The 26,567-nt window shown below is 52.0% G+C and overlaps 14 protein-coding genes across 14 annotated transcripts; 10 read left to right on the forward strand and 4 right to left on the reverse strand.

The window, feature by feature from the left end:
* Window positions 1-370: 370 nt before the first annotated feature.
* ASPVEDRAFT_138501 (putative MFS transporter) lies at window positions 371-2,216 on the forward strand (the record flags this gene model as incomplete). Its single annotated transcript, XM_040807498.1, has 6 exons — window positions 371-607; window positions 654-749; window positions 801-1,085; window positions 1,135-1,356; window positions 1,404-1,929; window positions 1,975-2,216. 6 exons carry the CDS (start codon window positions 371-373, stop codon window positions 2,214-2,216), a joined length of 1,608 nt encoding a protein of 535 aa, XP_040671596.1.
* ASPVEDRAFT_870133 (Zn(II)2Cys6 transcription factor) lies at window positions 2,087-4,424 on the reverse strand. The gene is made up of 4 exons (XM_040817959.1): window positions 4,075-4,424; window positions 3,525-4,019; window positions 2,991-3,471; window positions 2,087-2,937 (listed from the first exon to the last, which is right to left on the reverse strand). The coding sequence occupies exons 1-4, from the start codon at window positions 4,344-4,346 to the stop codon at window positions 2,206-2,208; spliced, it is 1,980 nt and encodes a 659-aa protein (XP_040671597.1). The 5' UTR covers window positions 4,347-4,424; the 3' UTR covers window positions 2,087-2,205.
* A 238-nt stretch (window positions 4,425-4,662) lies between these two features.
* ASPVEDRAFT_199303 (putative voltage-gated K+ channel beta subunit (KCNAB)) lies at window positions 4,663-6,230 on the forward strand. Its single transcript, XM_040809280.1, has 6 exons — window positions 4,663-4,967; window positions 5,023-5,045; window positions 5,104-5,170; window positions 5,216-5,303; window positions 5,356-5,907; window positions 5,958-6,230. Exons 1-6 carry the CDS (start codon window positions 4,873-4,875, stop codon window positions 6,180-6,182), a joined length of 1,050 nt encoding a protein of 349 aa, XP_040671598.1. The 5' UTR covers window positions 4,663-4,872; the 3' UTR covers window positions 6,183-6,230.
* Window positions 6,231-6,331: 101 nt separating this feature from the next.
* Window positions 6,332-8,546, reverse strand: ASPVEDRAFT_138958 (uncharacterized protein; the record flags this gene model as incomplete). Its single annotated transcript, XM_040807535.1, has 4 exons — window positions 6,332-7,522; window positions 7,570-8,046; window positions 8,103-8,130; window positions 8,179-8,546. The coding sequence occupies 4 exons, from the start codon at window positions 8,544-8,546 to the stop codon at window positions 6,332-6,334; spliced, it is 2,064 nt and encodes a 687-aa protein (XP_040671599.1).
* Window positions 8,547-8,940: 394 nt separating this feature from the next.
* ASPVEDRAFT_153989 (MDR family MFS transporter) lies at window positions 8,941-10,744 on the forward strand (the record flags this gene model as incomplete). Its single annotated transcript, XM_040808382.1, has 3 exons — window positions 8,941-9,075; window positions 9,133-9,539; window positions 9,592-10,744. 3 exons carry the CDS (start codon window positions 8,941-8,943, stop codon window positions 10,742-10,744), a joined length of 1,695 nt encoding a protein of 564 aa, XP_040671600.1.
* Window positions 10,745-10,943: 199 nt separating this feature from the next.
* Window positions 10,944-11,627, forward strand: ASPVEDRAFT_870387 (uncharacterized protein). The gene is made up of 2 exons (XM_040817962.1): window positions 10,944-11,132; window positions 11,287-11,627. Exon 2 carries the CDS (start codon window positions 11,297-11,299, stop codon window positions 11,567-11,569), a length of 273 nt encoding a protein of 90 aa, XP_040671601.1. The 5' UTR covers window positions 10,944-11,132; window positions 11,287-11,296; the 3' UTR covers window positions 11,570-11,627.
* A 57-nt stretch (window positions 11,628-11,684) lies between these two features.
* Window positions 11,685-12,761, reverse strand: ASPVEDRAFT_32192 (thioesterase domain protein; the record flags this gene model as incomplete). Its single annotated transcript, XM_040810576.1, has 1 exon — window positions 11,685-12,761. The coding sequence occupies one exon, from the start codon at window positions 12,759-12,761 to the stop codon at window positions 11,685-11,687; it is 1,077 nt and encodes a 358-aa protein (XP_040671602.1).
* A 294-nt stretch (window positions 12,762-13,055) lies between these two features.
* On the forward strand, window positions 13,056-14,534 carry ASPVEDRAFT_138011 (uncharacterized protein; the record flags this gene model as incomplete). The annotated part of the gene is made up of 2 exons (XM_040807450.1): window positions 13,056-13,755; window positions 13,804-14,534. 2 exons carry the CDS (start codon window positions 13,056-13,058, stop codon window positions 14,532-14,534), a joined length of 1,431 nt encoding a protein of 476 aa, XP_040671603.1.
* Window positions 14,535-14,635: 101 nt separating this feature from the next.
* On the forward strand, window positions 14,636-17,042 carry ASPVEDRAFT_870551 (uncharacterized protein). The gene is made up of 3 exons (XM_040817965.1): window positions 14,636-15,020; window positions 15,066-15,204; window positions 15,252-17,042. The coding sequence occupies exons 1-3, from the start codon at window positions 14,737-14,739 to the stop codon at window positions 16,764-16,766; spliced, it is 1,938 nt and encodes a 645-aa protein (XP_040671604.1). The 5' UTR covers window positions 14,636-14,736; the 3' UTR covers window positions 16,767-17,042.
* A 313-nt stretch (window positions 17,043-17,355) lies between these two features.
* ASPVEDRAFT_138962 (uncharacterized protein) lies at window positions 17,356-18,449 on the forward strand (the record flags this gene model as incomplete). The annotated part of the gene is made up of 2 exons (XM_040807536.1): window positions 17,356-17,859; window positions 17,907-18,449. The coding sequence occupies 2 exons, from the start codon at window positions 17,356-17,358 to the stop codon at window positions 18,447-18,449; spliced, it is 1,047 nt and encodes a 348-aa protein (XP_040671605.1).
* ASPVEDRAFT_870107 (uncharacterized protein) lies at window positions 18,078-20,884 on the forward strand. Its single transcript, XM_040817956.1, has 7 exons — window positions 18,078-18,646; window positions 18,694-18,721; window positions 18,777-18,840; window positions 18,888-19,076; window positions 19,134-19,365; window positions 19,414-19,548; window positions 19,593-20,884. Exons 1-7 carry the CDS (start codon window positions 18,569-18,571, stop codon window positions 20,868-20,870), a joined length of 2,004 nt encoding a protein of 667 aa, XP_040671606.1. The 5' UTR covers window positions 18,078-18,568; the 3' UTR covers window positions 20,871-20,884.
* A 158-nt stretch (window positions 20,885-21,042) lies between these two features.
* On the forward strand, window positions 21,043-22,135 carry ASPVEDRAFT_153994 (NAD(P)-dependent oxidoreductase; the record flags this gene model as incomplete). Its single annotated transcript, XM_040808383.1, has 4 exons — window positions 21,043-21,063; window positions 21,108-21,296; window positions 21,350-21,678; window positions 21,736-22,135. 4 exons carry the CDS (start codon window positions 21,043-21,045, stop codon window positions 22,133-22,135), a joined length of 939 nt encoding a protein of 312 aa, XP_040671607.1.
* A 303-nt stretch (window positions 22,136-22,438) lies between these two features.
* On the forward strand, window positions 22,439-24,460 carry ASPVEDRAFT_87180 (flavin-containing monooxygenase; the record flags this gene model as incomplete). The annotated part of the gene is made up of 7 exons (XM_040817996.1): window positions 22,439-22,731; window positions 22,793-23,002; window positions 23,049-23,206; window positions 23,252-23,347; window positions 23,393-23,529; window positions 23,576-23,942; window positions 23,994-24,460. The coding sequence occupies 7 exons, from the start codon at window positions 22,439-22,441 to the stop codon at window positions 24,458-24,460; spliced, it is 1,728 nt and encodes a 575-aa protein (XP_040671608.1).
* Window positions 24,461-24,891: 431 nt separating this feature from the next.
* ASPVEDRAFT_199320 (allantoate permease family MFS transporter) lies at window positions 24,892-26,529 on the reverse strand. The gene is made up of 2 exons (XM_040809281.1): window positions 26,205-26,529; window positions 24,892-26,156 (listed from the first exon to the last, which is right to left on the reverse strand). The coding sequence occupies exons 1-2, from the start codon at window positions 26,513-26,515 to the stop codon at window positions 24,950-24,952; spliced, it is 1,518 nt and encodes a 505-aa protein (XP_040671609.1). The 5' UTR covers window positions 26,516-26,529; the 3' UTR covers window positions 24,892-24,949.
* Window positions 26,530-26,567: the final 38 nt, after the last annotated feature.

The raw sequence follows: 26,567 nt of genomic DNA on the forward strand, positions 1-26,567 counted from the left end.
ACTGGCCTGGTAGAACAGAATATCTCACAACAGACAGCCGAAAAAAACAACCATATAAACTTTTGTAAGGAGTGCGATCGCCGCGACAAAAAAGAACTCTCTCATGGAGTACAGCGCCACTCCGCGATGATGTGCTCGGGCCTTGCAGTGGTGTAATGGTCCTAGTGCTGTTTAGGGCCCGGCTGCTTCGCCTAACGGTCGCAAGGCCTTGATTGCGAATAACTACAGGGAGAAATGCTCATCCTTTGCCAGTCGACCCAGTCGGCTGTATCTACAAAAAGGTATGTATAAGGACGTGCACATCGCGCGTTGTTTCCTCTCGCACTCCTCTTGCCTGAGTTTCCACTGTCAACAAGACCTACCCGCAGCCATGGCTGACATTGAACAGAGCGCGAAAAGCTCCCTGACTGCTCATGCTCACGAGGATGATAAGTCGTTAAAGGCGTCGGCTGCTGTTGGACAGCAGAACCTCGCTGGGGTGACTCCTCCGCATGAATCGTACGAGGGTCATCACCGGTTCGATCCCACTGCGTCGTGGTCGGAGAAAGAGGAGAAGAGGGTTGTTATGAAGACAGACTTGATGCTCATGACCTGGCTGTGTCTGATGGTAAGACCATGAATACCACAGTGATGAATGTGGCTGACGTGAATAGTTCTTTGGCCTGCAACTGGACCGGGGCAATCTATCCAATGCGTTGACCGACAGGTTCCTGGATGATCTGAATCTGACCACCGACGACTACAACAATGTATGTGAGAGCTTGAGGCAGAGCCAAGGCTAGGCTAACTGAGATCTATAGGGAAATACTATCCAGCTCATGTGCTTCCTGGCAGCAGAGTTCCCTGTACAGTTGCTAATCAAGCGCTTCGGCTTCCGACGAGTCTTGCCCACGCTGATGCTCCTCTGGAGTTTGGTCTCCTGGACACAGTCGTGGATGACAGACAGGCCATCCTTCTACGCGACAAGAGCACTGATAGGAGCATTCGAGGGAGGGTTTATCCCCGGCACAATCTTGTTCGCGACTTACTTCTACAAGACGAAGGAGCTCTCTGTCCGACTGGCTTTCTTCTGGTCGACGTTGAACGTATGTTTGCCTTGCCCTAACTGCACGACATAATTAACATACCCATCAGGTTGCGCGTATCATTTCATCCTTGCTCGCCGCGGGAATCCTCGAGATGAGAGGAGTAAAGGGGAAGCCTGGTTGGTTTTGGCTGTTCCTAATTGACGGTCTCATAACCTTTGTTATTGGGCTGTTTGCCATGTTCTACCTCCCCAGTTCGCCAACGAGAACAAAAAGTGTCTTATACCCGAGGTCATGGTACTCGGAGCGCGAGGAAGTGATTATGATCAACGTACGTCGCCCAAAACATTCCAATTTATAAGTACTGACGCCGTCCAGCGCCTCCTCCGCGATGACCCGTCAAAGGGCCTGACTGAACTGCATGAGCGGGCAACCCTGCGCGATGTCCTCAACGCATGGAAGGACAAGTCTATGTGGGGGTTGTATTTCATCGGCCTCGTGGCGTATATTCCCCAGGGCCCCGTCCAGGGATATCTGTCCCTGACGCTCAAGAGACTTGGTTTTACCACCTTCGAGTCGAACATGTTGACAATCCCATCCGCCGCACTCCAGATCATCCTCATGCTTATCCTGTCCAAGAGTAGCGAATACTTCGGGGAGCGCACGTTTCATTGCGTGTTTGGCGAGTTCTGGTCCCTGCCGCTGCTGGCGACCCTGCTTGGTCTTCCTGACCATGGATACAACTGGGGGCGATTTACCGTCACAACAATGATCTCGGGGTACCCATATTTCCATCCGATTGTCTCAGCCTGGATTTCGGAGAATACCTTTGACGTCAAGAAGCGGGCTATTACCGCTGCGACGTATAACGTGATTGTCCAGGTCGGGTCGGTGATATCTTCGCGTAAGTCCCATCATACCATGAAAGAAGACAAAGACTGACTGGAAGTAGAAATATACCGGAGTTGGGATTCTCCGTACTACTACACGGGAAACAAAGTATTAATTGCCATCTGTGCCTTGTCGCTTGTGGTATTCGTGGCCCAGCGTGAGTTCCTTAGGCATTTGAACCGCCAGAAGGAGCGAAAATGGGAGGCGATGTCACCAACAGAGCGCGTTGAATACCAGACGGACTTGGCTGAGCGCGAGAAGGAGGGCAACGAGCGACTGGATTTCCGCTTCAAATATTAACCTGGGGATGTCCATCGCCAGGAACATTGGCAATAGGGAAATAGGGGCCAAGAGGCAACTGGTTGTGAGAAGTATCGAAGATGACGTTATTTAAGACTGTATCGAGTGAGCGTATATCTAATGAACCCGAAATTGCCGGAACACTAAGCCCGCTTGCATTTGTACCGAAATCTTGCGGAGGGGGGTACATCAAAGGGTCGTAGCTCGACTGAAGATAGCTCCATGGATTGTCGAACTGCTGGTCAGTAAAATCCAATGGTACGGAAGCCGTGGCGGCATCAGTGGTCCCACCAGGGGCTCGCGGACTGGTCTGATTAACTTCATGCCCAGATCCACCAGGAGCTCCATCACGTAGCCAGTTGGCTGCATTAGTATCAGCGGCGTCATTAGCGGAAGAGCCACCCTCCCAGGTAGTTGACACGGTGCCCTGAACCCGGCTAGTGCTCTGACTCTCACAACTGCGATTCTGAACAGGACGAATACAAGTAAGCAACGGCGGAATAGTTGAAGAAACCACAGAATGCGCATGGGCCATTTTGCGGTACAGCATATCCACAAGGGCATTGTTTCCCCCATCTGTGAAGGCTGACAAAAGGGAGTGGAGATGGGAAAGGAGGCTACTTGGTCGTGATTCCTGGTCCCATTTCGATGTCTGTGTAAGCATGGGCATTGTGGTCACGGCATCTACAAGCGAGTTGGCAATTTCGTGCAACTTCATCTGCTGCACAGGGTGTCAGCTGTGGAATCGAACTTGTGATAAGGAACGAGTCTTACCATTCCCAGTCCATGAGCTTGGAGCGCCGTTCGTGGTAGTCGACAGACTACGCTGATGAGATCCTTCGCGACTAGCAACGGAAAGGTGGGCGAGTTATGGAGTTCGCCCACATGCGAGCTGCCACCAGAGTTTGTTGATAGGGCCTTCCATGTCAGAATACGCATCCAGTGTCTTGTGACGCAGAGGTCCGCCCTTTGTACATCAGAGGCTAGGTCCAAAGCGCCAGCGCCATCACGAAATCTGTCTTGGAGTATTTCGTCGAATGTAGTGTCCGGAGTTTTGACGGGGCTAATAGACGGCTTCAATCCGAGGTGGTAGTCTTCAACAATGTTAAACATTCGCGTTTGTTCGAAAAGCCTAAACAATGCCAGGAGTTTCAGAAAAGCTGGCAAAACCTGCGGTTCGTCATTCGCATCGATCTCTGGCATTGCTGTATCCGTTTTGAGAACTACTGGGAGCTTGTGGAGGATGCAGACGCCACTGAAGACAGATTATTAGAAGCAATGTGAGACCAGATGGGTATATTCCCTTACCGTTCGGTGACAAATAATAACCACAACACTCGACGACGAATTTGTTGCTCCTCAACCGATAGGCCATTGTATGACGCTTCTCGATGTAGATACATCAATTGCGCCATGGTGATCGCCTCCCTCAGGTATAATATGGACTCGCTGCCCCCGGGCTCTTGGTTCTCGTAGTACACGTGGAGGAAAAACGCAGTGCGGATGTTGTTCAAGTTGACTCGCGAGCGGTAGTCAAATGCTCTGCGAGTTTCCAGGCATTCGGCAGCGAGCGCATTCGCTGTGATTGATTGATCTGAGATAAAGTTCTCACCAAGCCGTAATTGCGCAACTGTCGCAGCTGCCAATCCGGTGGCGAGTGCTTTCGTTTCATAGTCCTGACCTTCGCAGTCTGCTTGGAGAGCGGCGATCAAACTTTCGACATGGACAATCGGCCATACAGGGTACATGCGAACGTGGTAGATATACAGCAGTGATACCAGGGCGTTCGCCGGTAACCTTGCGCTGAACTAAAGTTAGAATTGAATGGAAGACCACCAGCGCATAAAACTAGACAAACCTTCCAGAGGTTCCTTCATTGTGCTCCGGGGAAGTAGGACGTCCACGACGGTTATTTCGCTGGCTTTGCTCGATAAGATGCCTCGTTGCGGCGCGCAGTTTCTGCGGCCCTCGTGTTTGTTGGGTGCGATTGTAGGAACACTGGATGCGCGCATTCAGACACGGCTTGCATGGATTCCCTCCACCACACCGAACCTTGCGCACTTTGCAACCATCGCAAGCTTGCCTGGTCAGGCAGGCCCTGGAAGGATTCGTTGCGCCTCTTCGGATCATCGCGAGCGGAATTTACGCAGATGAAATGGAGGACTTGCGGAGTTTCGAGACAATCGCCCCCTCAAACATTGCAGTGACAGAGGGACCTGCCGGCTTGTGCGGTGATTGGACGTGTCTGGGATTCTGCATGGAGGGAACGATGGCGTCTTTCCCCCCACTCAATACGCCATTGCCTATTGGGCCCACCCCGCATCCAATGCCATTTCCTGACTCATGCGGTGCCTGGGCTGTCATGCAACTGCCCTCAATATGGTTGGCTGTCCAGGGCCTTGCCAATTGATCGTCAGTTGCGACTCGCCGAGGTACTCCCGTAGTAGAGGAAGCTCTGGAGCTGGCCCGCCGGAGAACGAAGCCCCTCGTCGCGACCAGCTCAGCCCCTCCGAATTTTTCTCCGTGGCCCATTAATCTACACCGTACCAGATAGACCAAATTCAACAGCAATGGCGTTAAATAGGGCGAGTGTCCACAGTGGAAGGCAATTGTCCAAAATATTTGATTATCGACCATACCGGCGTTTCCGACTAAGATGGCGTGGCCCAACAAAAACAAGGATATGTTATACCGCCGTGTTGGCAACTCCGGGTTGCATGTTTCTGTGCTGGGCCTGGGCGGATGGCTAACGTGAGTTACTGTCCGTGATTCATTGGAAGACTGGTCTAACTGCCGTTTTACGTAGCTTCGGTGGCCATGTCGACAACGGTACACTTTCTCGTATTTTCAACCCGAGAGACCAACGAAGCTAACGGAGCGACTTCAGAGATCACATTCCAATGTATGAAACAGGCATACGACTGCGGTATCAACTTCTTTGACACCGCCGAAAGGTAGACCGACTAGTCCTTCAAATGTACGAAGACTGACGATCGAAGTTACGCTGGAGGCCAATCCGAGATCGTCATGGGCCAGGCAATCAAGAAATTTGAGTGGAAGCGGAGCGACATCGTTATTAGCACCAAAGTGAGTTCCGAGAATCAGAAAACCAGTTGGGTGTAAAATAACAGAACATCAGTTGAACTGGGGTCTGGCCAACGGTGAAATCCTGATCAACAACCACGGACTATCTCGCAAACATATTATCGAGGGTACCAAGGCGTCGCTTGAGCGACTTCAACTAGAATATGTGGACATCATCTACGCCCACCGCCCCGATCGATTAACCCCGATGGAGGAGACGGTACGGGCATTCAACTTTGTGATTGAGAAGGGATGGGCCTTTTACTGGGGAACGTCAGAGTGGTCAGCGGACGAAATCGCAGAAGCTTGTGGTATTGCTAAATCACTTGGTCTGATTGCACCGATTGTAGAGCAACCACTATACAACATGTTAGACCGCGAGAAGGTTGAAGGCCAGTACCAGCGGCTATATTCAAGATTCGGGATTGGTCTCACAACGTTCTCACCGTTGAAGATGGGTCTACTCAGTGGGAAGTATAACAACGCTTCCGCGCCTCCCCCCGGCTCACGGTTCGCGGAGAGCAAGGATAATTTTGCCCGCGGGGCAAGGGATACCTGGGAAAGTGACCAATGGGCGGGCAATGTCAAAAAGATTGCCGGGATACAGGTACGTTCTGACAGTCCATACGGCCCTATCGTTCCACTAACACTTGGCAGTCATTGGCGGACAAGCTCGGGGTTAAGCTGTCGCAGCTTGCACTGGCCTGGTGTGTCAAAAATGAGAATGTGTCGTCCGTAATTACTGGAGCGTCGCGGGCAGAACAGGTGGTCGACAATGTGAAGAGCCTTGAATTGCTGCCAAAATTGACACCGGAGGTCATGAGAGAGCTGGACGAATATCTCCAGAACAAGCCAGCTCAGGATCCTGCAAGACAGGGTTGAGCACAAATGTAATGCCAATTTTCAGGAAATGAGAAATGAAAATACTTCCAGGCTTACACTAATCCTGATGGCTTGTGATGTTCGTAGCGGAGAATTCCACCGTCCCAACCTTCGGGATTGGTAGCACTTCGACAGTCCTGACTGATGGGCTACATCCCCCAGTTTATTAGTGACCAGTCAGATGGACTGAGGATACTAGTTTCAGACATTGGTGCCGGTAAGTTAAAAGGCATCCACATATCAGCTCCACCGTATTGGCCGCCCATTCCCATTAGCGATAGCGGATCGGGGTTCATCGAAGTCGGCCAGACAGCGGAGCCACCGCTCGACGGCTTCTCTGCGGCCTGGCTTGCCTGGTTTGAAGCCACCAACTCCCTCCCTATCGTTATAATCTTTGGTGTGACTGGTTCCTGTCCAGACTGCTTCAAGGCCGACTCGGTTGCCTCCCAAGCCTGAAAAAGGGCTGCAGTCATTGTGTTGACAAGTAGCCGTGGGGACATGCGACGGAGCAAGACCGAACGAGCTTCAAAGTTGTCACTCATGGAGGCCCAACATTTCTCTGAGTGTTGGCTGAGAGGCCGTCTCCGCAAGTCTTGTAGAATATGAATATAAGCCGGGAAAGGGAAGTGGAAGTGGACTAGCCAAAGATACCGGCTGGCTGATGGGTTTAGGAGTATTTTGGTATCGCAATCGATGGTTTCTAGCGCAAAGGAGATGGCCGTGTCGCGCTGGGCCTTAGTATAGCTCCCACCAGCATACTTGGAATAATAGTCAAACAGACGACATTTCGCCAACATACCCCGCGTCATCCAGATGGTTATAAAATGAAGCGGATTATCGGGGTTTAGAGGCCGCAGGTATCTCTGCACTAGCAGGTTTTCTAGTGTATCCAATTCACTGGCCTCTGGGTTGGATTTGTCGCGAACATCCCTCGCGATAGCCTTGAGGGCCGGACACGTAAAGTCTAGGTGAAACGAAGAGTTCCGCAAAAAGTCGCCCATAACGGACCGAACGACGACGAAAACGGCCTCTGACGACTGGCCCTGGGGCTCAGGCGCCTCCTTCATCTCTGGTCGTAAATCAAAATCGTTCACGTTGCTGGGAATCTTGCAGTCCCAAAGGGGGCTGAGAGTGGGAGTTCTGTAGGACGCCATCTCTGCAACTCGAGTATCAAACAGAACCAGGGCCCACCAGAGCCTTCGACGCAATTCCGCTTCTAATGGAGGATACCTACAACAGGCGGACTCGCTATGCAGACCCATACGTTGCGCTGAGCGAACTGCGATGCCAAGCATTGAGGACAATGTGCGAGGGTCTCCAAGTACAGGTCGCAAGGACACCTGGTATTGTCAGCGTATAACAACACCATGGATCCCAGTAAACGCACCAAGTAGAAGTATAGGCCGGTCAAACAATCGAGCTTGTCGGACCGTAAAAACTCACAGCGTACCAAGGCCTCCCGGCAGCTCCGCTGGTATTGAGAGAGAAGTTCTTCTCTCGGAGCACCAAGGAGCTCCTGGCACTCATCGCTCATTAGACTTCCGATTGCAATGCAATATATTCCGAACATTAAAACCTCCAGCTGAGGACTGACTTGCTTCAAGTTGGTAATAGCTTCGATGATGCGCGCTTGTAGGGTTGGCGTATGTGTGATCTTCAGTAGAGGGTCGACGTTGTCAAGGTATACCTGCCAAAGGCGGAAAATCTGTGATGCCTCCGGGTGATGTGATGAAACATCGATCTGGTCGGCCCTGCCGCCAAATAGAGGGTCACAAAGCCCAGATCTCTGGTCCCATGCTTTTTTGACCACCTCCTCGGTCATCGTGGGTGGGGGCGAGTCGGCCTCGTCGTCAGATTGAGGGCACTGTTTCAGTCGTCAATATCTGTGATGAAGATCCTTTGGGTCCAACCCAAGCATACCGTTTGGTTCATCGCATTCCAGAAATCCCTGTCAAATATTAGCAGTTTGCGAGAGAACCTGGAGAAGAGCTTATACTTGGCGTCATATGACTCTTTTGACAGCTTTGCTCGGGGCGATGCAGAGGACGAAGGCAGCCAGTCCTCGGATTCAACACTCCGTCTCTTTTGCCCTTCATCGCCCTCCTTTGGCGGTTCACTGTGGAGCGGGTTGAATTCGATATTATGCCGCTTGAGGAGAGTCTCGTACTGGCGCACCCTATTCAGCAGTTCACGTTCCGGAAACCTACGTTTCCGATGACGCGGAAGAAGGCCAGCAGGAACGCACTGGGCTTGAGACTTGATGCAATTTGTGCAAGGAAAGGTGCGATCACATTTAATCTTACGTTGCTGGCAAAGTACACACGACAACACTCGGGTAGACTTGTCGGGGTGAGAGTCGGACATAATACACGCCGTGCGGAGTGTCCTAAGGAGAGAGTAAATGAACCCAACAGAAAGGGAAATTGATTACACCGAAGAAGATGGAAACGAAAACAAGGGACTAGGGAATATAAATAAACGAGAGACGGGCGATCCAGAATACTGAAGAGAGACGGCGGCGGGGATTGGAAATGCCCGACCGGGATGACTCAGCAGGACTCTCGGACAGTAGAAGCGTCCGAGAGGGAGCGTCGACTCAACACAACCCAAACAAACAGCATTTCAAACCCCCGAAGGGACCCCGGATTCGGAATAGAAGCTGAATCGTCAAAACGGATATAAATATTAGAGAATATCCCAGTCATGGATCAAATACAGCCAATACAAGCATTCCCTCTCCCCGAGTTGTATCAACACCATGTCTTCTACTGACGAGACCAAGCCAGCCCAGCCAGGCGATTCTGCCGATGCTGAAAAGGATTTCCAACCCCTATCACCTCAATTCTGGCTGATTATGCTGGGGGTTTATCTATCAATGTTTTTAGTTGCATTGGTAAGAGGTCTTTCTGCAACTTGGCATTCATGGCCCTTGGCTGATACCATACTCTAGGACCGGACAATCATCGCTACTGCAATCCCAGCTATCACCGACGAGTTCCACGCAATCAGCGATATCGGTTGGTATGGAAGTGCTTATATGTTGACCGCTGCCTCCTTTAACCCCCTCTTTGGCCGGGTCTACCAGCTTTATTCAACGAAATGGACTTTCATCTCCTGCATTGTCGTATTCGAGGTCGGTTCAGTTATTTGTGGAGCGGCGCCGACATCCACGGCATTCATAATCGGTCGTGCAATTGCTGGAGTAGGCTCGGCTGGCATTTTCACTGGAGCCATGATGATCATCGTCTCGCTTGTGCCTCTCCGCAAGCGTCCTATGCTCACCTCTATTTCTGGTATGGTCTTTGCGGTGTCATCTGTGGTGGCCCCAATCATTGGCGGCGCCTTTACAGACAATGTGTAGGTCACCCATACTCCTAAGCCATGGGCTTTTCGATCTAACTTTATTCAGAACCTGGAGATGGTGTTTTTATATCAACCTCCCCGTCGGAGGGTTCGCGCTAGTAGCAGTGCTAGTGTTGTTCCACTCCCAGGCTCCCCCGGCTCCCCAGAAAGGTATCAAGGCTCAGGTTAAGCGACTTGACCCCTTGGGTGTTTTCCTGTTCGTTCCCTCGATCATTAGTCTCATCCTCGCTCTTGAATGGGGCGGTACTACCTACGCCTGGTCAGCACCCACTATGGTCGGTCTCTTCGTCACGTTTGCCGTCCTCTTCGTGGCATTTATTATACTCCAGGTCTTGACGCCTGAAACGGCGATGATACCAATGCGAATTGTCCTGAACCGCTCGATAGCTGGTAGCATGCTATTCATCTTTCTGTTTACCGGGGCAATGATGTCCATTGTATACTACTTGAATATCTGGTTCCAAGTCGTCAAGGGAGACTCGGCCACCCAGGCAGGACTCAGCACCATTCCACTAGTCCTAGCCTTGGTAATCATGGGAATTATATCAGCTGCTGTAACACAGCGCATTGGGTACTACGTCCCGGCCATGCTGGTAGCTCCAGTTCTCGCTTCTGTCGGCGCCGGCCTTCTCTCAACTATGACCCCGAGCTCAAACCACAGTTACTGGATGGGCTACCAGGTGCTCTATGGTCTGGGAAATGGCTGTGGCTTCCAGACGTCCAACCTTTCGGCGCAGACTGTTCTTTCAAAAGCGGACGTTCCAATCGGCATGGCGCTGATGTTCTTTATGCAGCAACTCGGCGGTGCTGTCTTCCTCGCCGTGGATCAGAACCTGCTTTCGACGAAACTCGTGCAGCGTCTTTCCAATGTCGCAGGACTCGACGCTCACGCCATTGTGAACACTGGTGCCACCGATCTCAGGAAGAGCGTTCCTGCAGACCAACTTAGCACAGTTGTCAACGCGTATAACTATACGCTGTCGCAGATTTTCATTGTCGCTGCAGGTCTTGGCGCCGCTGCCATCCTGGGTGCTGTTGCTGTTGAGTGGGTTAATATCAAGACCGTGAATCAGAAAGGATCAGAAAACAAATCTACTGGCGAGAAAGGCAGTGAGTCTGAGACGCAACACGACCTTGAAGCTGGCCGACAGGAGGCAACCGATAAAAATTCCGCATCCAAGGAGAAACCTCAGGCTTAAGCGGTATCTGCATTCTCCCCTTACTCTCATCTCCGTGTATATTTATTAACTCCTAGAGAAAACCCTTATATAGACTTTATAGTTAATGCCGTGATTTTACACCAAGTTTATTGGCTTATTATACTGGTTGTGATCAACCGCGTTTCGCTAGGGCTAGCATATATATATATCTACCCACTCAGTTAAAGAAAACAAAGTAAAGAAGTTAAGCCACTTTGAGTAATTGTGTCCATAAATAAACTAATGCCGTAATTCCATCTATTATACAAGCATAATGTGCGTTGCTTGATCCGACTCACCATGTTGTCAAAGAAATCCCGCGCCAGTCTATCGATCTCCAAGTCGGAGCCACAACCGCCGACAATGCGATCGATCAACACAGCCTGCAGTAAGCACTACCAACACTCCGGATTCAAGCCAAGTTTTACAGCTGAAACTAAGGTATGACTCAGAAAAGGCCCGAGTCCGTCCCCTCCCCAGCTGTTCTGCGTCTGACGTTGTAACCACCCCAGATAAAAATAAACGTTCTGTTCATATATAAGAAAACCCCCCATGTCTCAAAACAACCTCTCTACTCTAGCGAAAGAGGCCGCTAAACTTGTCAAACTTTCGAGTCTGCAGAATGGCCTCCCGGGCTCGATGCGCGCTATACCGGTCGGGGCGATCGTTGCTGGGTGCGTTATTGCCAGAGTCGCCGGAACGTCGAATATCCTCGAGAAGCGAATGATCGGGGCTGATGAGATGATTGCGTTGGATAAACCGAAGGGGAACGAGAATACAGGGCAAGGGCAGGTTAGGCAAGATGGAGCAGGGAAGAAGGAATAAAAACGAACAGCTTGTCGAATATTTGGAGTTGCAGGCGTTATCGGTGGAAAGGCAGGGAATGTATAATATACCCACTCCTCTCTTGGGATATGGGTCGACGAATATATTCTATAATCTATGCTATGAGCTGAAATAGCTGAGTCTGGAAGTTATATGCTCGCCCAATGAGTTTATCAACCATCTCTGCAGTGTTTCGCGCAGACTGCTCTCCAATGAAGAAGAAATGATTCCCAGGCACAGGCAGACACAGCTCTGTCGGCGCAGAGTGGACAAGCTCTAGCAATGATTGCCAACTTGAAGATTCATTTGCGTTTCGCAGTCCCTGCTTCCCTATAAATGACTCTAGACTGTAAGTCATGAGGAACCCCCAGCCTGCACGGTCCGTCATGGCATGACTGGCGTCGAGAATGCTCGTTGGATAGAGAGCCGTGATGAATGGGAGATTCGCAATGTTGAGAACCTGCGAGTCCTCTTCATGGGGGATCTCATCGCGAACAAACCCGGTCTCATCGTACTTCAGTCCGAGTCCGATTAAATTGACAGGAGTCGCCCCGACGTACTCCCGGCGGTAGATGTCGCGAGGAATGATAGTGTGACCGTTAAGCTCCTCCATCTCAGACACTTGCCGTTCGAAATTGTCCAGCCGGGGAGGGACCTGGAAGTAGCCCGAGTCCGTACAGGTCAACCCTGGCATAGGTGGTCGGATGGTGGAAAACCCCGGGGTCGCGGCGAAGCTGATGTACTGCTGGACGTCGAGACCCAATTCTTTTGCTGCGATGTTAAATGGCACGACGATGCGACCTCCCATACTCCACGAGATCAGAACAATCGATGGGTCTCCGAGATCCTTTTCATCGATGATCTTCCTGGTTGTCGCCGCCGCTTGCCTGCCCCAGTCGGGGATCCGGAATCTCGCAGCAGTGGGTGGCATGATTTCGGGCTCTGTTTCCAGTGGATACGACAGAGACAACACTGCATATCCATTCTCCGATAGCCAGTAGCTTACAAAGTCGCTGCTTTTCGAGCCAGAGTGGCCGCCATAGAAGATGCGGGCGAGATGTAAGGCGCCTGTCACGCAGACGATGAGTGGGTTCCCCTTACGGGCATTTTCGACGCGAGCGGGCTGGAAGTGGTATAATGTAGGAAAACCAGCGACATTGGCGAGGGACTCCCCGGGATATAAGGGGGTCATGTTGTGTTATGGGTGTTGTCTGGGCGGAGTTGGAGAAGTTGGAGACTGAGGGCGTTTGGGCCTCGCAGACCAAGAATGACAGCGATTCCTGCCCAATAAGATGCACGAACGAAAGAATAACATCAATGGCATGGTGCAACGGAGAAAATGAATCTCACCAATCGCTTTATTTCTATACACCGGCCGGGGATTGGTTTCGATTATTAATGGACGCCTCCCCCGCCCAGGGATCAGTAGGCAAGCCACGTTTTCTTACTCTCATTCCGCTGCCCAGTCATTCATATTTGCGATAAAATGGCGCCGAAACTATTAAAAGACGGGACTGTGATCTCGTTCGACACCAACACCAAGTCCATCCGGGTGCTCCGACGAGGCTCAGTGCTGATCGTGGACGATCGCATTGCTGCAGTCGAGGAAGACAGTGACGCCATCACCATCCCAGAGGGAACTCAAATCATCGATGTCTCAGGGAAGATCGTCTCACCAGGCTTTGTCAATGCCCATGTCCACATGTGGCAGTCGGCGTATCGCACACTGGGCCCTAATGTGACGCTGTCTCAGTATTTCGACTGGGTGAGCCAGAGCTCTCCGGGCGCACAGGCGGCATTCCGGGGAGATGATATCTACTTCAGTTCCTTGGAAGGGTATTTAGAAGGACTAAACGGAGGCGTTACTTCGTACGTCGAGCACGCGCACAACAACTGGTCGCCCGAGGTGATGAGGGCTGGCCACCGCGCAGCTGTGCATAGTGGCGCCAGAATCTGGTGGTGCTACGATGTCATCGACCATGATCGCTTTCCGATTGCCCAGCAATGGGCCGCCTTTGGAGACCTTGCCAAGTATGACTTCCCCCTGGTTCTCCCGGGGCTGTCGCTAGACGGCCAGGGGTTTACCATCCTCAATGGCGATGGCGCTGCCAGGTCAATCCTCCGCGAGAAGGAGGTATTGGGCCTTCAAGCCCTTACTGTTCATCATCTTGGAGGCCCCTGGCCACGTACGTTTCTCCCTGATCAGCTTGGTATCCTCAACTCATCCCTGACAGAGGGAAATACATCCCCCACTGCGCTGTGCGACCTGAACGAGTTGAACGAGGTTGATCTGCCGATTATCGTCTCTCACGCCCCGTTCCTGTCCAAGTCGGATATGGAAACAATGCGGCGTGATAACGTCTTCGTAGCCATAACCCCAGAGTCCGAATGCCACTATGGCCACGGACAGGCTACCGGCCATGAGATCTCCGACCAAGCCTGTCTCGGCGTTGACACGACATGGACGTTCTCTGGAGATATCCTCAGCCAGGCCCGGCTTTGGCTCCAGTTAGCCCGGCTGAGGAACTACACCAAGACCCTAGATAAGAGTCTACTGCCGAATGCGAATCCAATGGCGGTGGAAGAAGCTTTCCTTCTTGCGACCCGCCAGGGAGGGCGTGCCCTGTGGAGAGACGATATTGGCGTCATCGCAGTCGGCGCCAAGGCAGATGTGGTTGTTTTTAACGGGGACAGCCCCAACATGCTTGGATGGAGTGATCCCGTCGCGGCCGTGGTTCTCCATGCAAACCCCGGAGATATCGAGCATGTGATTGTCGACGGGGAATGGAAGAAACGGAATTTCAAGCTTGTGAATCTGGCTCGGCGCTGGGATGAAGTACGTACGCGCTTCCTGGAGATATCACAGCGGATTCAAGAGCAGCTCAAGACGCCGCCGCCTCTGCCGGACAAGCTCTGGGGAGTTGGCCAGTTTGGAGATGTGGAAAAGGTCTCCACTAAGCTTTGAGCGTGTTTAGATATCTTGTTGAATATTCTGTAATTAATAAATACACTGGTTTTGGTACAGCTGCGTGCTTCTCGGTCAAATGTCAATGTGTGGATCGACCCATGGATGCTGCACTCAATTGCGTCATAGCACGATCTCATCCCCACAACCTTAGACTTCATGCCATATCTTGCTAAATGATGGGAATGGGCGCGACAGTGAAATGTCCCAAGCAACAGCGCCAGAACATGGCAACTCGACCAAAAAGACCAGCTCAGTCTGGGGTCGATTCCGCAGCAATTTCCACATGAGGCCGCCAGACGATGACGAGCCTCAAGACTGGTGGTTCGCATCCACTGCAATTCCCCTCGCTGCAGCGACAACCGGTCCTCTCGCTAGCCTCATGTCTATCGTTGCGCTGGTTAACCCCTGGATAAGCAATATTCTCCATGACCAGGAAGGTGTAGATGGTATGCCGGTGCAAGTCGGCATTGGGGATCCTAGATGGTAGTATATTCCTATCATGAGAAGGCAGCGGAACTGACGTGCTAGGTGTGTCGCTTTGAATGCGACGTCGCTTGCGTTTGGTATACTGGGGAATTTCTTCTTGCTGTGCAATTTCACGCGCCTCGTGCGGTATATCATTGCGCTTCCTCTGTCTATCTTTCTGTGGATCTCATCGACGGTTATAGTGAGTATTACCACACGCCGTCGTAGTCAGCGACTGACGCTGTATAGATGACCGGGTTGACAATATCTATGGATGTGTACCATAGTCCCATCCCCCCAAACCAAACATTCTCTCAGGGGTACTGGAGCGCCGTCATCTCCGCAGTGCTCTACTTCCTCCTCTCCGTGATCCTCATGGTAAACATGCTGGGATACTTTCTAGGGCACTATCCCCAGAACTTCGTCCTAACCAGCGATCAACGAACTCTAATTCTTCAAACAACATCATTTGTAGCCTGGCTCGCGATTGGAGGAGTGATATTCTGCCACGTAATCGACATATCCTACGCAAACGCCGTGTACTTTTCCGACATTACAGTCCTTACAGTCGGGTTCGGCGATATCACACCCACAACCGCGGTGGGCCGCGGGCTGGTTTTCCCTTACGCTGTCATTGGGATTGTCATGGTTGGCTTGGTCATTTCCAGCATCCATAGATTTGTACAGCAGATTGAGCGCCAGGATGTCCTCGTTCAGCATGCCGAGCGCAAGAGGAAGGCCATTATCCGACGGTCCGATGAGACAGAACCATACGGGGAAATTGAGTACCAGCAGCGACATACACGACGAAAACCGATCATCAGCACGGTCCATGCGTTTAACTGGATAAGGCCGGGAAGTAGTCTCTCCAAGCTCACGCAGATGAGAGAAGAGCGGGACCGGTTCGACGCCATGCGCGCCATCCAAACTGAAACCGTGCGGTATCGACGCTGGATGAACCTCGCTATCAGTATTATAGCATTCGGGATTATGTGGGCAGTTGGCGCCGTGATATTCTGGGCGCTGGAGGACGATCTGACGTACTTCCAGGCGCTGTATTTTGGTTTCACTTCTCTTCTGACGATAGGGTATGGGGATATCACGCCTACTACTAATGCCTCGAGGCAGTTCTTCGTTGTCTGGTCCCTTTTCGCTGTACCGACGATGACTTCGCTTATCTCGAAGATGAGTGATACGCTTGTGGATGGTTATAAAAGGTGTACGAATATTGTTGCCGATTGGACTGTGTTGCCGCAGTCTGGCCTTTACAGGACTGTGATATCGCGATGCTCTGGAACAGTGAAGCGGATATGTAGTTTGGCACCATCTGCTTACAGCCAGTCTCAACTTGAAAGAGGTCAACAGGAGCAGACAGAACCTCCATCCCCCCCTCAAGAACAGTCCTCCGGCCAACTATCGCTCGAATCCCTTGCTCGATCGCCCAGGCCCTCCACCCATAGACTAGGACAGGAACTCGTCCTTGCAATACAGAAAACGATAAAAGACGCCGTCTCCGGTCAGAGGAAGAAGTATAGTTATGAAGAGTGGGTTGAGTTTACCCGGTTGATCCAGCTCACGCAGTCTAAAGGTGGCGACGGGGAAGGAGATGAAAACATTCGCATCGACGAGGACGAGTACGGTCTGCTTAACTGGGACTGGATTGGACAGCATAGTCCTCTGTTGGCCGAGAAGACAGAGCCAGAGTGGGTTCTTGATCGGCTTTGTGAGAGTCTGGGGCGGTTTGTTGCACGGGTTGAGCCTTGATGAGTCTTCTACTGTTACAGCCGTAGCTATGGGTTAGCATTTCCCAGTTAATGTCAGATACGAAATCATCTACTTTGTGGAATGACGAAGACCCTGTATACGTGAAAGACGGCCGGCTGGTGTTGTCATGGTATATTGCCGACTGCTAGCAGCACCTTCGACATCCGTCACACATATGCAGCCAAGAGCCCAATGATGCTGATGCAGCTCACCTGCATGAAGACCCCGACATCGCCGTCTTGATTCTTGATTCCTGACATGCCCCGCAGCTACGCATATATCCAGTCGACACTACCAACCGCTGCGATGGAGGAGCTAAGCCTAAGCCTTGAACAGAATATCAAAACCCTCAATGCCTATCTTGATGCATTAGATCTGCCTCGTCCCTCATTTGATAGAGACACTCCAGCAGTTGTCCTTCCTCACGACGCACCCCAAGAAGTCCAGGATGCGCGTCACCAGATCATGGATGCGTCTCTGCGTCTGTTCCGTCTTGCTGCTGGACCCAGCGAGTATATCAGCAATTTCCGAACAGGAGTAAGCTGTGGACCTTGGTATCATCCCCGACTGACAAGAGTAGTTCAACGAAATGGCAGTTATCAAATGGCTGGTCCACTTTCAAATATTCGACATCGTGCCGTCTGAGGGGACTATTACATATACAGAGCTCGCCGCCAAAGCCAACGTCGCTGTTGTCCATGCAAAGAGCATAATGCGCATGGCGATAACCAGTGGGCTTTTCGAGGAGCCTGAGCCACAGAAGGTAGGACATTCTGCTGCCTCACTCTGTATCCGGAATGATCAGAATGAGCGCACGCGTGCTGCATGGTTCTGTGACGTCTCTGCGCCAACTGCAGCAGCCATGGTATATGCCCATGCCAAGTGGCCACAGAGTCTGAGTAGAACGCACACGGCGCATAATATGGCGAACGACACCGATCTTCCATTTTTCGAGCATCTAGCTCAACACCCCGAGCGTAAAGCCCACTTCGAGAACCTTATGAAGGCTGCAGGGTCTGCGCGGCATCTCAGCACCGAGCACACGATTGCAGGATTTGACTGGGCTGGTCTGGGTGAAGCTACTGTCGTTGATGTATATCCTTGTATCCTTTCTACTATGTTTACTAATTGTGATATCAGGTTGGTGGTTCAACAGGACACGTCTCGATCGCCCTGGCCCGGAAGTTTCCGTCGTTGAAATTCATAGTCCAGGACCTTCCTGACGTCGTTGCGAATGCCCAATCTGGTGTCCTCTCCCTTCCCGACGGTGCTGCCCTTGGATCGCGGATCACATACCTCCCTCACAGTTTTTTCGATCCTCAGCCAGTTCAAGGGGCTGCTGTATACTTCCTCCGCATGATCCTGCATGACTGGCCGACCGACGATGCTGTCAAGATCCTCTCCCAGCTTGTCGCGGTGCTGGGAAAAGACTCCCGGATTATAGTAATGGACTCTGTAATGCCCGACCCTGGAGCTGTGCCGCTGCAGAGGGAAAGGGTACTACGTGCACAGGACCTGACTATGATGCAGAGCTTTAATGCCCAGGAGCGGGCAGCGGAGGATTGGAAAGAGATATTCCAGCAAGTAGATGAGAGATTGGAGATAAAGGCGATTAACCAGCCGATAGGAAGTGATATGGCATGTATGGAGCTGGCCTTGAGAGGTGTTGATTACGGCGATTGAATCTATTGGCGAGTTGGAGAGTTGGAGCAGTGCGGAGTAACGCACGTGAGGGATCGCCTCTCTTCCTTCGACTAACTGCGTCACTTGAAATTGAATTATTCCTGTCTATAGCTTATATCATGGCGGACCCTGCCGATAGTGCTGACGCTGCCCGTCCGTTCCCTTGTAGTGAGTGCTCAAAGTCGTTTACGCGGAGTGTAAGTGCCTTGGATAGAGCCCACCATTTCCTGCTGATCATGGACAGGAGAATCTCAAAAGACACAAGCTTGCCCGTAAGCATCAAGCAATTGCCTTTAAATATCCCTGGAACTCAATATATTATCCAAGGACACGGTGGTGCTTCCCGGAAGGCCTTCGAGTGCGCCGGGTGTCATGCCCGATTTTCACGGAGGTGCGTATCCTGCTGGAATTTCGTCTGCATTTATTAATCGCTTGAAGCGATGTATATAAAAGACATCGCCTTCGGTGCGGAGCCCAGGATCAAATCGGGCTGGCAAGTCGAGGAGATTCTAGTCCGTCGGAAATAGCAGAGACCATCGCCTGTCTAGCCCCGGAGGCCTTGTTGAACCCAGAGCATGGCCAACTCGACGATACTTCACACGTCCAGCCTGCATCTCCGCAATCTGTGTGCGTTGTTTTGTCTTGCAGGCTTGATTGTGAACTGACTGGTGGCTACCGACATAGGACCCGCGGGGATACTGCATTGTGTATCAAGGCTTATATTGAACATTTCCATCCAGCCTTTCCGTTACTCCATCGGCCGACCTTTTCCATCTCCTCGTCATCCGAGCTCTTGGTTAACATCGTGGCAGTTATCGGTAGTTTATACTCAACTCCATTCCTTTCAAGTGAGCTGGAAACATGTCAATGGCGTCGGGATACTTGGAAGCGAGGGAGCAGGCAGCTTCATGACATGGTGACTCACCAGAATGCATTGCATTCATTGACTGCTAATATATCGTAGGTCGCCGCAGATGGCAGTGAAGCTCGAAAGGTCTGGCTGTTGCAGGCCGGCATTCTCCATATTATCTACGGGGCGTACTCGAACGACTCCGCTGATTTTGACGAAGCAAAACGTTTGTTGCGGATTATTGTTGACGTAGGTCTTGTTCTCACGGTATAACCAATGCTAATAATGTCTAGGCCACACGAGAGCTAGGGCTACTGATACAAGGTATTGCAGCGCCAGACTTTCTATCCTCAACAAACGACCTAGTTCACGTTGACTCAGAAACGCCTTACATGCGGTGGACCTCTTATATCAACACGGAGTCGCTCAAAGTCTCACTGTACGCTCTGGTCCTCGTGGACGCCTATGTTTTTCTACCGTCCAATGCACGGCCCGTACTCTCGCCAATGGAGTTTGCGTGGGAACTTCCCTTCCCAAGTGATCTGTGGGAGGCCCAGAACTCCCAGGTATGGCTTCAAAGAGTGGCTGAGCATTTCGGGACACTGTCAGAGGACTACATATACAGTCCCCGCCGGATTGCAACAGCCTCTCTTTCGATAGCCACCCAACAGCTGATGTCTGAATCTCCAAGTCCAGAACTTCTCGCTGCTCTGGCCGCATCGCCGTTCGCAACATTTTGCCTGCTTGCAAATATAAATACACTGATAAGAGACTTCACTCGATGCTACTACCAAATGCCCCCGAGCCCAGCTGATCCATCCGCCTTCCATATCCTCACCCAGGCTCAAAACAAACAAGTCTACAGCGCCATGAGAGCGATTTCGAACATCGCGAAGAACCAAGCATGCACGAGCGAAAGCCCGCATTTTCTGCTGTGGAGGGCTATTGAGAATCTCTATTGTTTTGTCAAAATCAGCCTCTGCCGACCGGACCCCCTGCTTATCGGCGGGATTGTGGACAACAGCGTCGTTGCGGGACTGGCGACCTCTACTCATCTCACGCTCGGGAACTACGTCGCTGTTCGGCGATCGGCACCATTACTCCAACCGCATCTGTGGGGTGATGAAGGCATTCTGGCTCTGCTGGCTGACCTTGTCGGTGCGCTGTCCAAGATAGTCGGCGAGGGAGAAGGCCGATGCCGTGAACCGCCCTGGGCGACGGCAAGCAGCTATGGGATCCTGCTGTGCATGTGGGCGGCTCTGAGGCGTGCGAGTAAGGATATCCGGAACCACATAGATACTTTCAACGAGCTTCCTAGGACGTGCGAGTCGTCCATGCTGATTTTCAACACGCTTGTTGAGGCCGTGGTGGTGAGTGCTGGGGGAGAGCGAGATCCGCGGATCTGGTCTGCGGATCGCGATAGCTTTGTTGGTCTGCTTGAGCAGGGGGAGGGACTATACTTGTCTCTGATGCAGAGGGTGTGCAGGGACAGGTCTGTTTGGGGTCTTGGGCCGTCCATGGTAGCCGTCATAGAGGAGGTTCTGGCTGCTCCCGCGAGCACACTAGCGTGATTCAAACAATGTCAAGTTATTCATAGTACTAGTTTGCATGGAGTGGACTATCTCCAATGCAGTGGAGCTCCACTTGTATCCTGCCAGCGTATTCCATAGACCCCCTTAAGCCAGATCTTCCTCTTCCCCGATAATGTTCCAACACTTTTTACCAGCGCGACTACTAGACACCATGGCATCGAATATTGGATGGGTACGTATCCTCCTAAAATCACGGAACCATGCTTAACCAAACAGTTTGGCCTGGGATCCATGGGCCTACACATGGCCCTCAATCTGCAGAAGCATTTGCAAGGAAATAGCCTCCCTCCTCTCCACTACAGTAACCGGAGTATGTCAAAGGGCCAACCACTGCAAGACGCCGGTGCAATCCCAGAGAGCGACTTTGAAAGTCTCGTCCAAGCATCTGATATTATTTTCACAATGGTGCGGCACCTCCATAACGCATGCACACAACTCACCACTAATTATAATTACAGATCTCTGATGATGCCGTCTTGGACTCCCTGATCACCAGAGCTCTAACGACCAACAGCCTCGCCGGGAAAACGTTCATCGACACCTCGACAATCCACCCAGATACAGCCGCGGCCACTGCGACCCGCCTCGCTGAAAAAGGCGCGACATTCATCGCAGCACCCGTATTCGGCGCCAGCACTGTCGCAGAAGCAGGGAAACTCATCTTCGCAGTTGCCGGTCCCGCTGCGGCGATTCAGAGAGTCGAGCCGCTTATCCAAGATGTGATGGGGCGCAGGATTATACGTCTAGGTGAAGACGTGCGCAGGTCCAGTTCGCTCAAGATATGCGGGTGAGAATGTCCCTATACACCATGTCTGCTACTGCTGGCACACTGACCCTCTGCCAGGAACATCCTCGTCATAAGCTTCATGGAAGTAATCTCCGAAGCACACATCATCGCGGAGAAAACCGGCCTCGGTCCGGCCCTGCTTGAGGAGTTTATAGGGGACATGTTCGGTCCTGTGCTGCAGGGTTATTCGGCGCGGATCACGAGCGGGTCGTATGCGCCGTCGCCGGAGAAGGGACCAGGTTTTGCGGCTGCGCTGGCGTGTAAGGATATGCGGCATGCGCTGGCGATTGCGGGGGCAAATGGGGCGAGTTTGCCGACGGTGGATGTTGCGCTGGGAAGGTTGACTGCGGCGAGGGAGTATGCGGGCGAATGTTTGGATAGTGCGGCGGTTCATGGGACGGCGAGGAGGGAGGCGGGCTTGGGGTTTTGGAATGAGGCTTGTACGTGGAGGAACTAATCTAGTTATACTTGATAGTAGATGCTATCCGAGAAGTCAGGCCGAAATACATATCTGGGGTGTAAAGTATCCTTAAACCACACAATCACCAGAAGATGTAACATCTGAACAGCTCGTCTCGATTCTCTGTCTCCAAGGCCTCTGTACCCCAACAGCAAGAAATGGAGACGAGTGGAGGCTGGTGGACGCGGTGGAGCTCCACCGACAGGTAAAGCGTCATGTACAACGCCTGGATAGGTAGAAAAGAAGCCCAGATCTCTGAAATATACATCCATATAGTAGTTGTTCAAAATCAGCTTCAACATGGGTTCTATCGGGGTCACCCAAACGCATTCCAATGCAGGCTACCAGATCATCGAACAGCCCAGCCGCCTCGCGAGGAAGATCCGCATTGTGGTCATCGGCTGTGGTGCCAGTGCCATCAATTTCGCCCACGATGTGGATAACAGCGGCCTGGATCTGGACCTGGTCTGCTACGACAAGAATCCCTCGATTGGGGGGACGTGGTATGAGAACAAGTATCCAGGATGTGGCTGCGATATCCCGTCGGTGAATTACCAGTATTCCTGGGCGCCGTCGACGCATTGGTCATCTTTGTATGTTTCTTGTATTTTATTTCTTGAGTATTTCTTTGGTCGCGCGAGCTAATGGTGGCAGCTATTCGAGTGCCGCTGAGATTTTGCATTACTTCAAGTCTGTGGCGCAGGACTACGGTCTGATGAAGTACATGCAGCTCAACTGTAAGGTGATCGATGCCAGATGGGATGAAGATAAACAGCAGTGGCATCTCAAGCTTCAGAATACGATTTCAAATGAAGTTTTCGAAGACAGCGCTCATGTCCTGGTAAATGCAAGCGGTGTTCTCAAGTGAGTCTCCTGTCTCTCAAGTTTATACCCTGCTAAGCATTGCCAGTAAATGGAAATGGCCTGCAATTCCAAATCGAGAACACTTTAAAGGCCAAATGCTGCACAGTGCAAACTGGGACGACAGCATTCAGCTTCAAGGAAAGCGAGTGGGAGTGATCGGGTCAGGGTCCTCTGCTGTCCAGATTGTTCCCAATATCCAGCCAGGTTTGTTCCACATTACCTATCACATGCACAAGACTGACTGTTCAGTTGTTTCTTCTTTGAAATGCTTCATTAGAAGCCAGTCCTGGGTTACTGCCAGCTTCGGACAGCGCTTTGCAGGCAAAGGAGGAACGAACTTCAAATGTGAGCCAGCCTGAACCGTATATAGTGTCCATCTAACAAGACCAGACAGCGAGAAACAGAAAGAAATCCTAAAGTCCAACCCGGAAAAGTACCTTGCATACCGCAAGAAGATCGAGTCCGAGCTCAACTCGCGATTCCGCTTCATTCTCAATGGATCCAAGGAGCAAGCCGATGCAAGAGCAGTAAGTCACACCTTGACCATTATCTTCATAGCTAACAAACCAGCAGGCAGCCGAGAAGGACATGCGCACACGACTGGCCAAGAAACCTGAGTTGGCCGATCTGATCGTGCCCACCAACTTCGCCGTCGGCTGTCGTCGCCCAACTCCCGGGGCTGGATATCTGGAGGCCCTGTGCCAGGAGAACGTTAGCGTCGTCTCCTCCAGCATCCAGGAATTCACCCAGAAAGGTATCCGGACCGCCGACGGCGTGGAGCATGAGTTTGATGTCATCGTCTGCGCCACGGGCTTCGATGTCAGCTGGAAGCCTGCATATCCCACCATCGGGCGAGACTCGCGCAGTCTGAGCAAGGAATGGGCAGACATCCCGAACACGTATCTGTCTATTGCGGTGCCTCATTTTCCGAACTACCTGAGTAAGTCTTGAAATAAAAGGCCGGGATATCAGCTAATATTGACGAATTTAGTTTTTAACGGCCCCTACGGTCCGTACGGCCACGGGAGCTTCCTGCCAATAACTGAAACAGTGTCCAAGCATTTCCTGCAAATGTTGACGAAAATGTCTGAAGAGGGCGTTACCTCCTTTGACGTGAAGCCCGAGGCCGTGGCAGACTTTGTACAACACAGACGACAGTTCCTACCGCGGACGGCCTGGTCCTCGCCCTGTCGCTCCTGGTTTAAGCAGGGCACGGTCGACGGCGAGATCATGATGTGGCCCGGGTCGCGGATCCATTTCTTTGAAACGATGAAGGCGCCGCGGTGGGAGGACTATAACCTGACCTATACGACTGCGAATCGGTTTGGGTATTTGGGTAATGGCTTTGCGGCGAGGGAGTTCGATGGGAGTGATTTGACTTGGTATTTGGGGCTGATGGGTGAGGATGTGCAGCCAGAGCTGCCGGACGAGGACTTTGCAGATTTCATGGTGTTGTAGGTTATTGATTGTTTGTGTCTTCAATGGGAGGAGTAGTAGTACTGTTATACGTCAGCCTGCGCGTCTGTAAACCTCCCGTGGGGTATAGGCCGTGCTCCGCTAGTAGGACAATATCTGTACAAGATAAATGAATGGTTCCTGCTCTAGAAGGTAACTCTATTATGTGTCCTGTTTTTCATATATCGTCCTGATATGTAGCTACTAGCGGTCGCTGGTAAGTGTCTAGTCTGCCTGAGTATCTCTAGGAGTCTGCTGCTTCATGTCTGCTTCTCCTAAGAAACTAAGGTCGTTCCCACCAGAGCTTCCACTGGCTAGTATGAGGTAGGTCTTGTAGTTATTTTTGACACTTTCCTCGGACTTGGATAGAACAGGGGAGAGAGATAGGAGCAAAGGCTGTCTTGAATATTGAGTATAGCTAGAACATCAATTGCATTCACACAAACAGCAGCCCACCACTACCCATATATCCTAATCTGATACTTGATGCAGTTACTTCACATAGCGAAAGCGAGTCTGTTCAAAGTCGGTCAAGTCCATAAACTTCGACCGCTGCACAGCCTGCCTAGTTTCTTCATCATCCAGCCCAACTCCCTCCTCCGCCTGGACACGATCCCTGCGCCGATTCTCATAGATATTAACAAACCGCAGCACCAGTAAAACGACCGCACTCGCTCCATACATAATGGCCACGATGGTCTTTCCGCGTCTATACTCTGGCGCATCATCCGCCCGGAATGTCTGCGGGCCTATCCAGTTCCCCGCGGCGTAGGCTATGATCTGTAGCCCGTTCACGGTGACTTTCTTCGTGTACCCGAGGGTATTGTTTGAGATTGCTGCCATGATAAGACCCCATGCTGCACCGGCCACGCTGATCATGTAGTATCCGATTAGGAGTGCGGGCTTTGCGTCCTGCGGTACGACGATCATGATCACTGCGCCGGCCATGGCGAACAGGATCGCTAGGAAGGCCATCGCTGTGCGGTCGAGGAGACGGTCCGAGGCGTACGTGAACAGCAGCTTCCCCGCGATATCGAAGACTCCGGCTGGTGACTGCAGCAGGAGCGAGAGTCTGTCGGAGAAGCCGAAGGACTTGATCACCAGGGATCCGAAGGTGGTGATGCCGCCGTTGGGGATGTTCATGAGCAGCGAGAACAGCACGTAGAGGTATGTCCGAGGGTCGCGGAAGGCTTCGCGGAACTGCGACCATTTCCAGACTTGGCTGCCGATGCCTTGGAAATTGTCGCGGATGCGCTCGATGGCGATGAGTCGTGAGCGGTCGTCGAGGAATTTGGCGTTGGACTGGTTGTCTGGGAGGTACCAGAAGTAGATGACCCCGGTGGCGACGGTGAGAAGGCCCAGGATGAGGAAGAGGATGCGCCACGGGGCGAGATGGGCGTCTTGGATGGCTGAGATGCCGTAGCCGATGAAGCCCATCAGGATCAGGGAGACTCCGTTGCAGGCGAGCCAGTAGCCCATGCGCCGGCCTTGCTCGTTCTGTCGGAACCACATCGACGTGATAAGTACGAAGGCCGGGGTGACGCTCGCCTCGAAGGCTCCAAGGAAGAAGCGAGAGACGAGTAAACCGGCGTAGTTATTTGCAGCAGCATGGCAGGACAGGGCGATGCCCCAGCAGAAGATATTGGCCGCAGTATATTTGCCAACGGGGAGTCTGCGGAAGAGATACGTGGTAGGGAATCTGCATAGTTAGTTAGCTGCCAACGATGAAGGATATAGCATGTCTTACTCCCAAGCAAGGAAGCCCGCGTAGAAGATGCTCGAGACCCAGTTGTACTGATTGCCAACCAGGCCAGTGTCGGCCTGGAGGCCCATGAGCGATGCATAGTTGAGCGTGGACTTGTCGGCAAACTGCATCATGTAGACCCAGCACATCAGGGGCAGCATATGAAGATCGATATTCTTGAGCACACTCCTCTCTTCTTCAGGGGTGAACTCGACGACACCTCCACCAGTCAGTCGGAGGGCTGGATCAGCGTCCTCGATGATTTCGCCTTTGGCCACGTCGACATTGCCGCTGCCGTGTGTGGGCTTGTCCATTGTGAGGATTGTTAGAGATGTTGAATGCCTTGAGGAAGATAGCTGCAGGAAC

The sequence above is a fragment of the Aspergillus versicolor genome (assembly GCF_001890125.1).
Source record: "Aspergillus versicolor CBS 583.65 unplaced genomic scaffold ASPVEscaffold_9, whole genome shotgun sequence".
NCBI lineage: Eukaryota > Fungi > Ascomycota > Eurotiomycetes > Eurotiales > Aspergillaceae > Aspergillus > Aspergillus versicolor.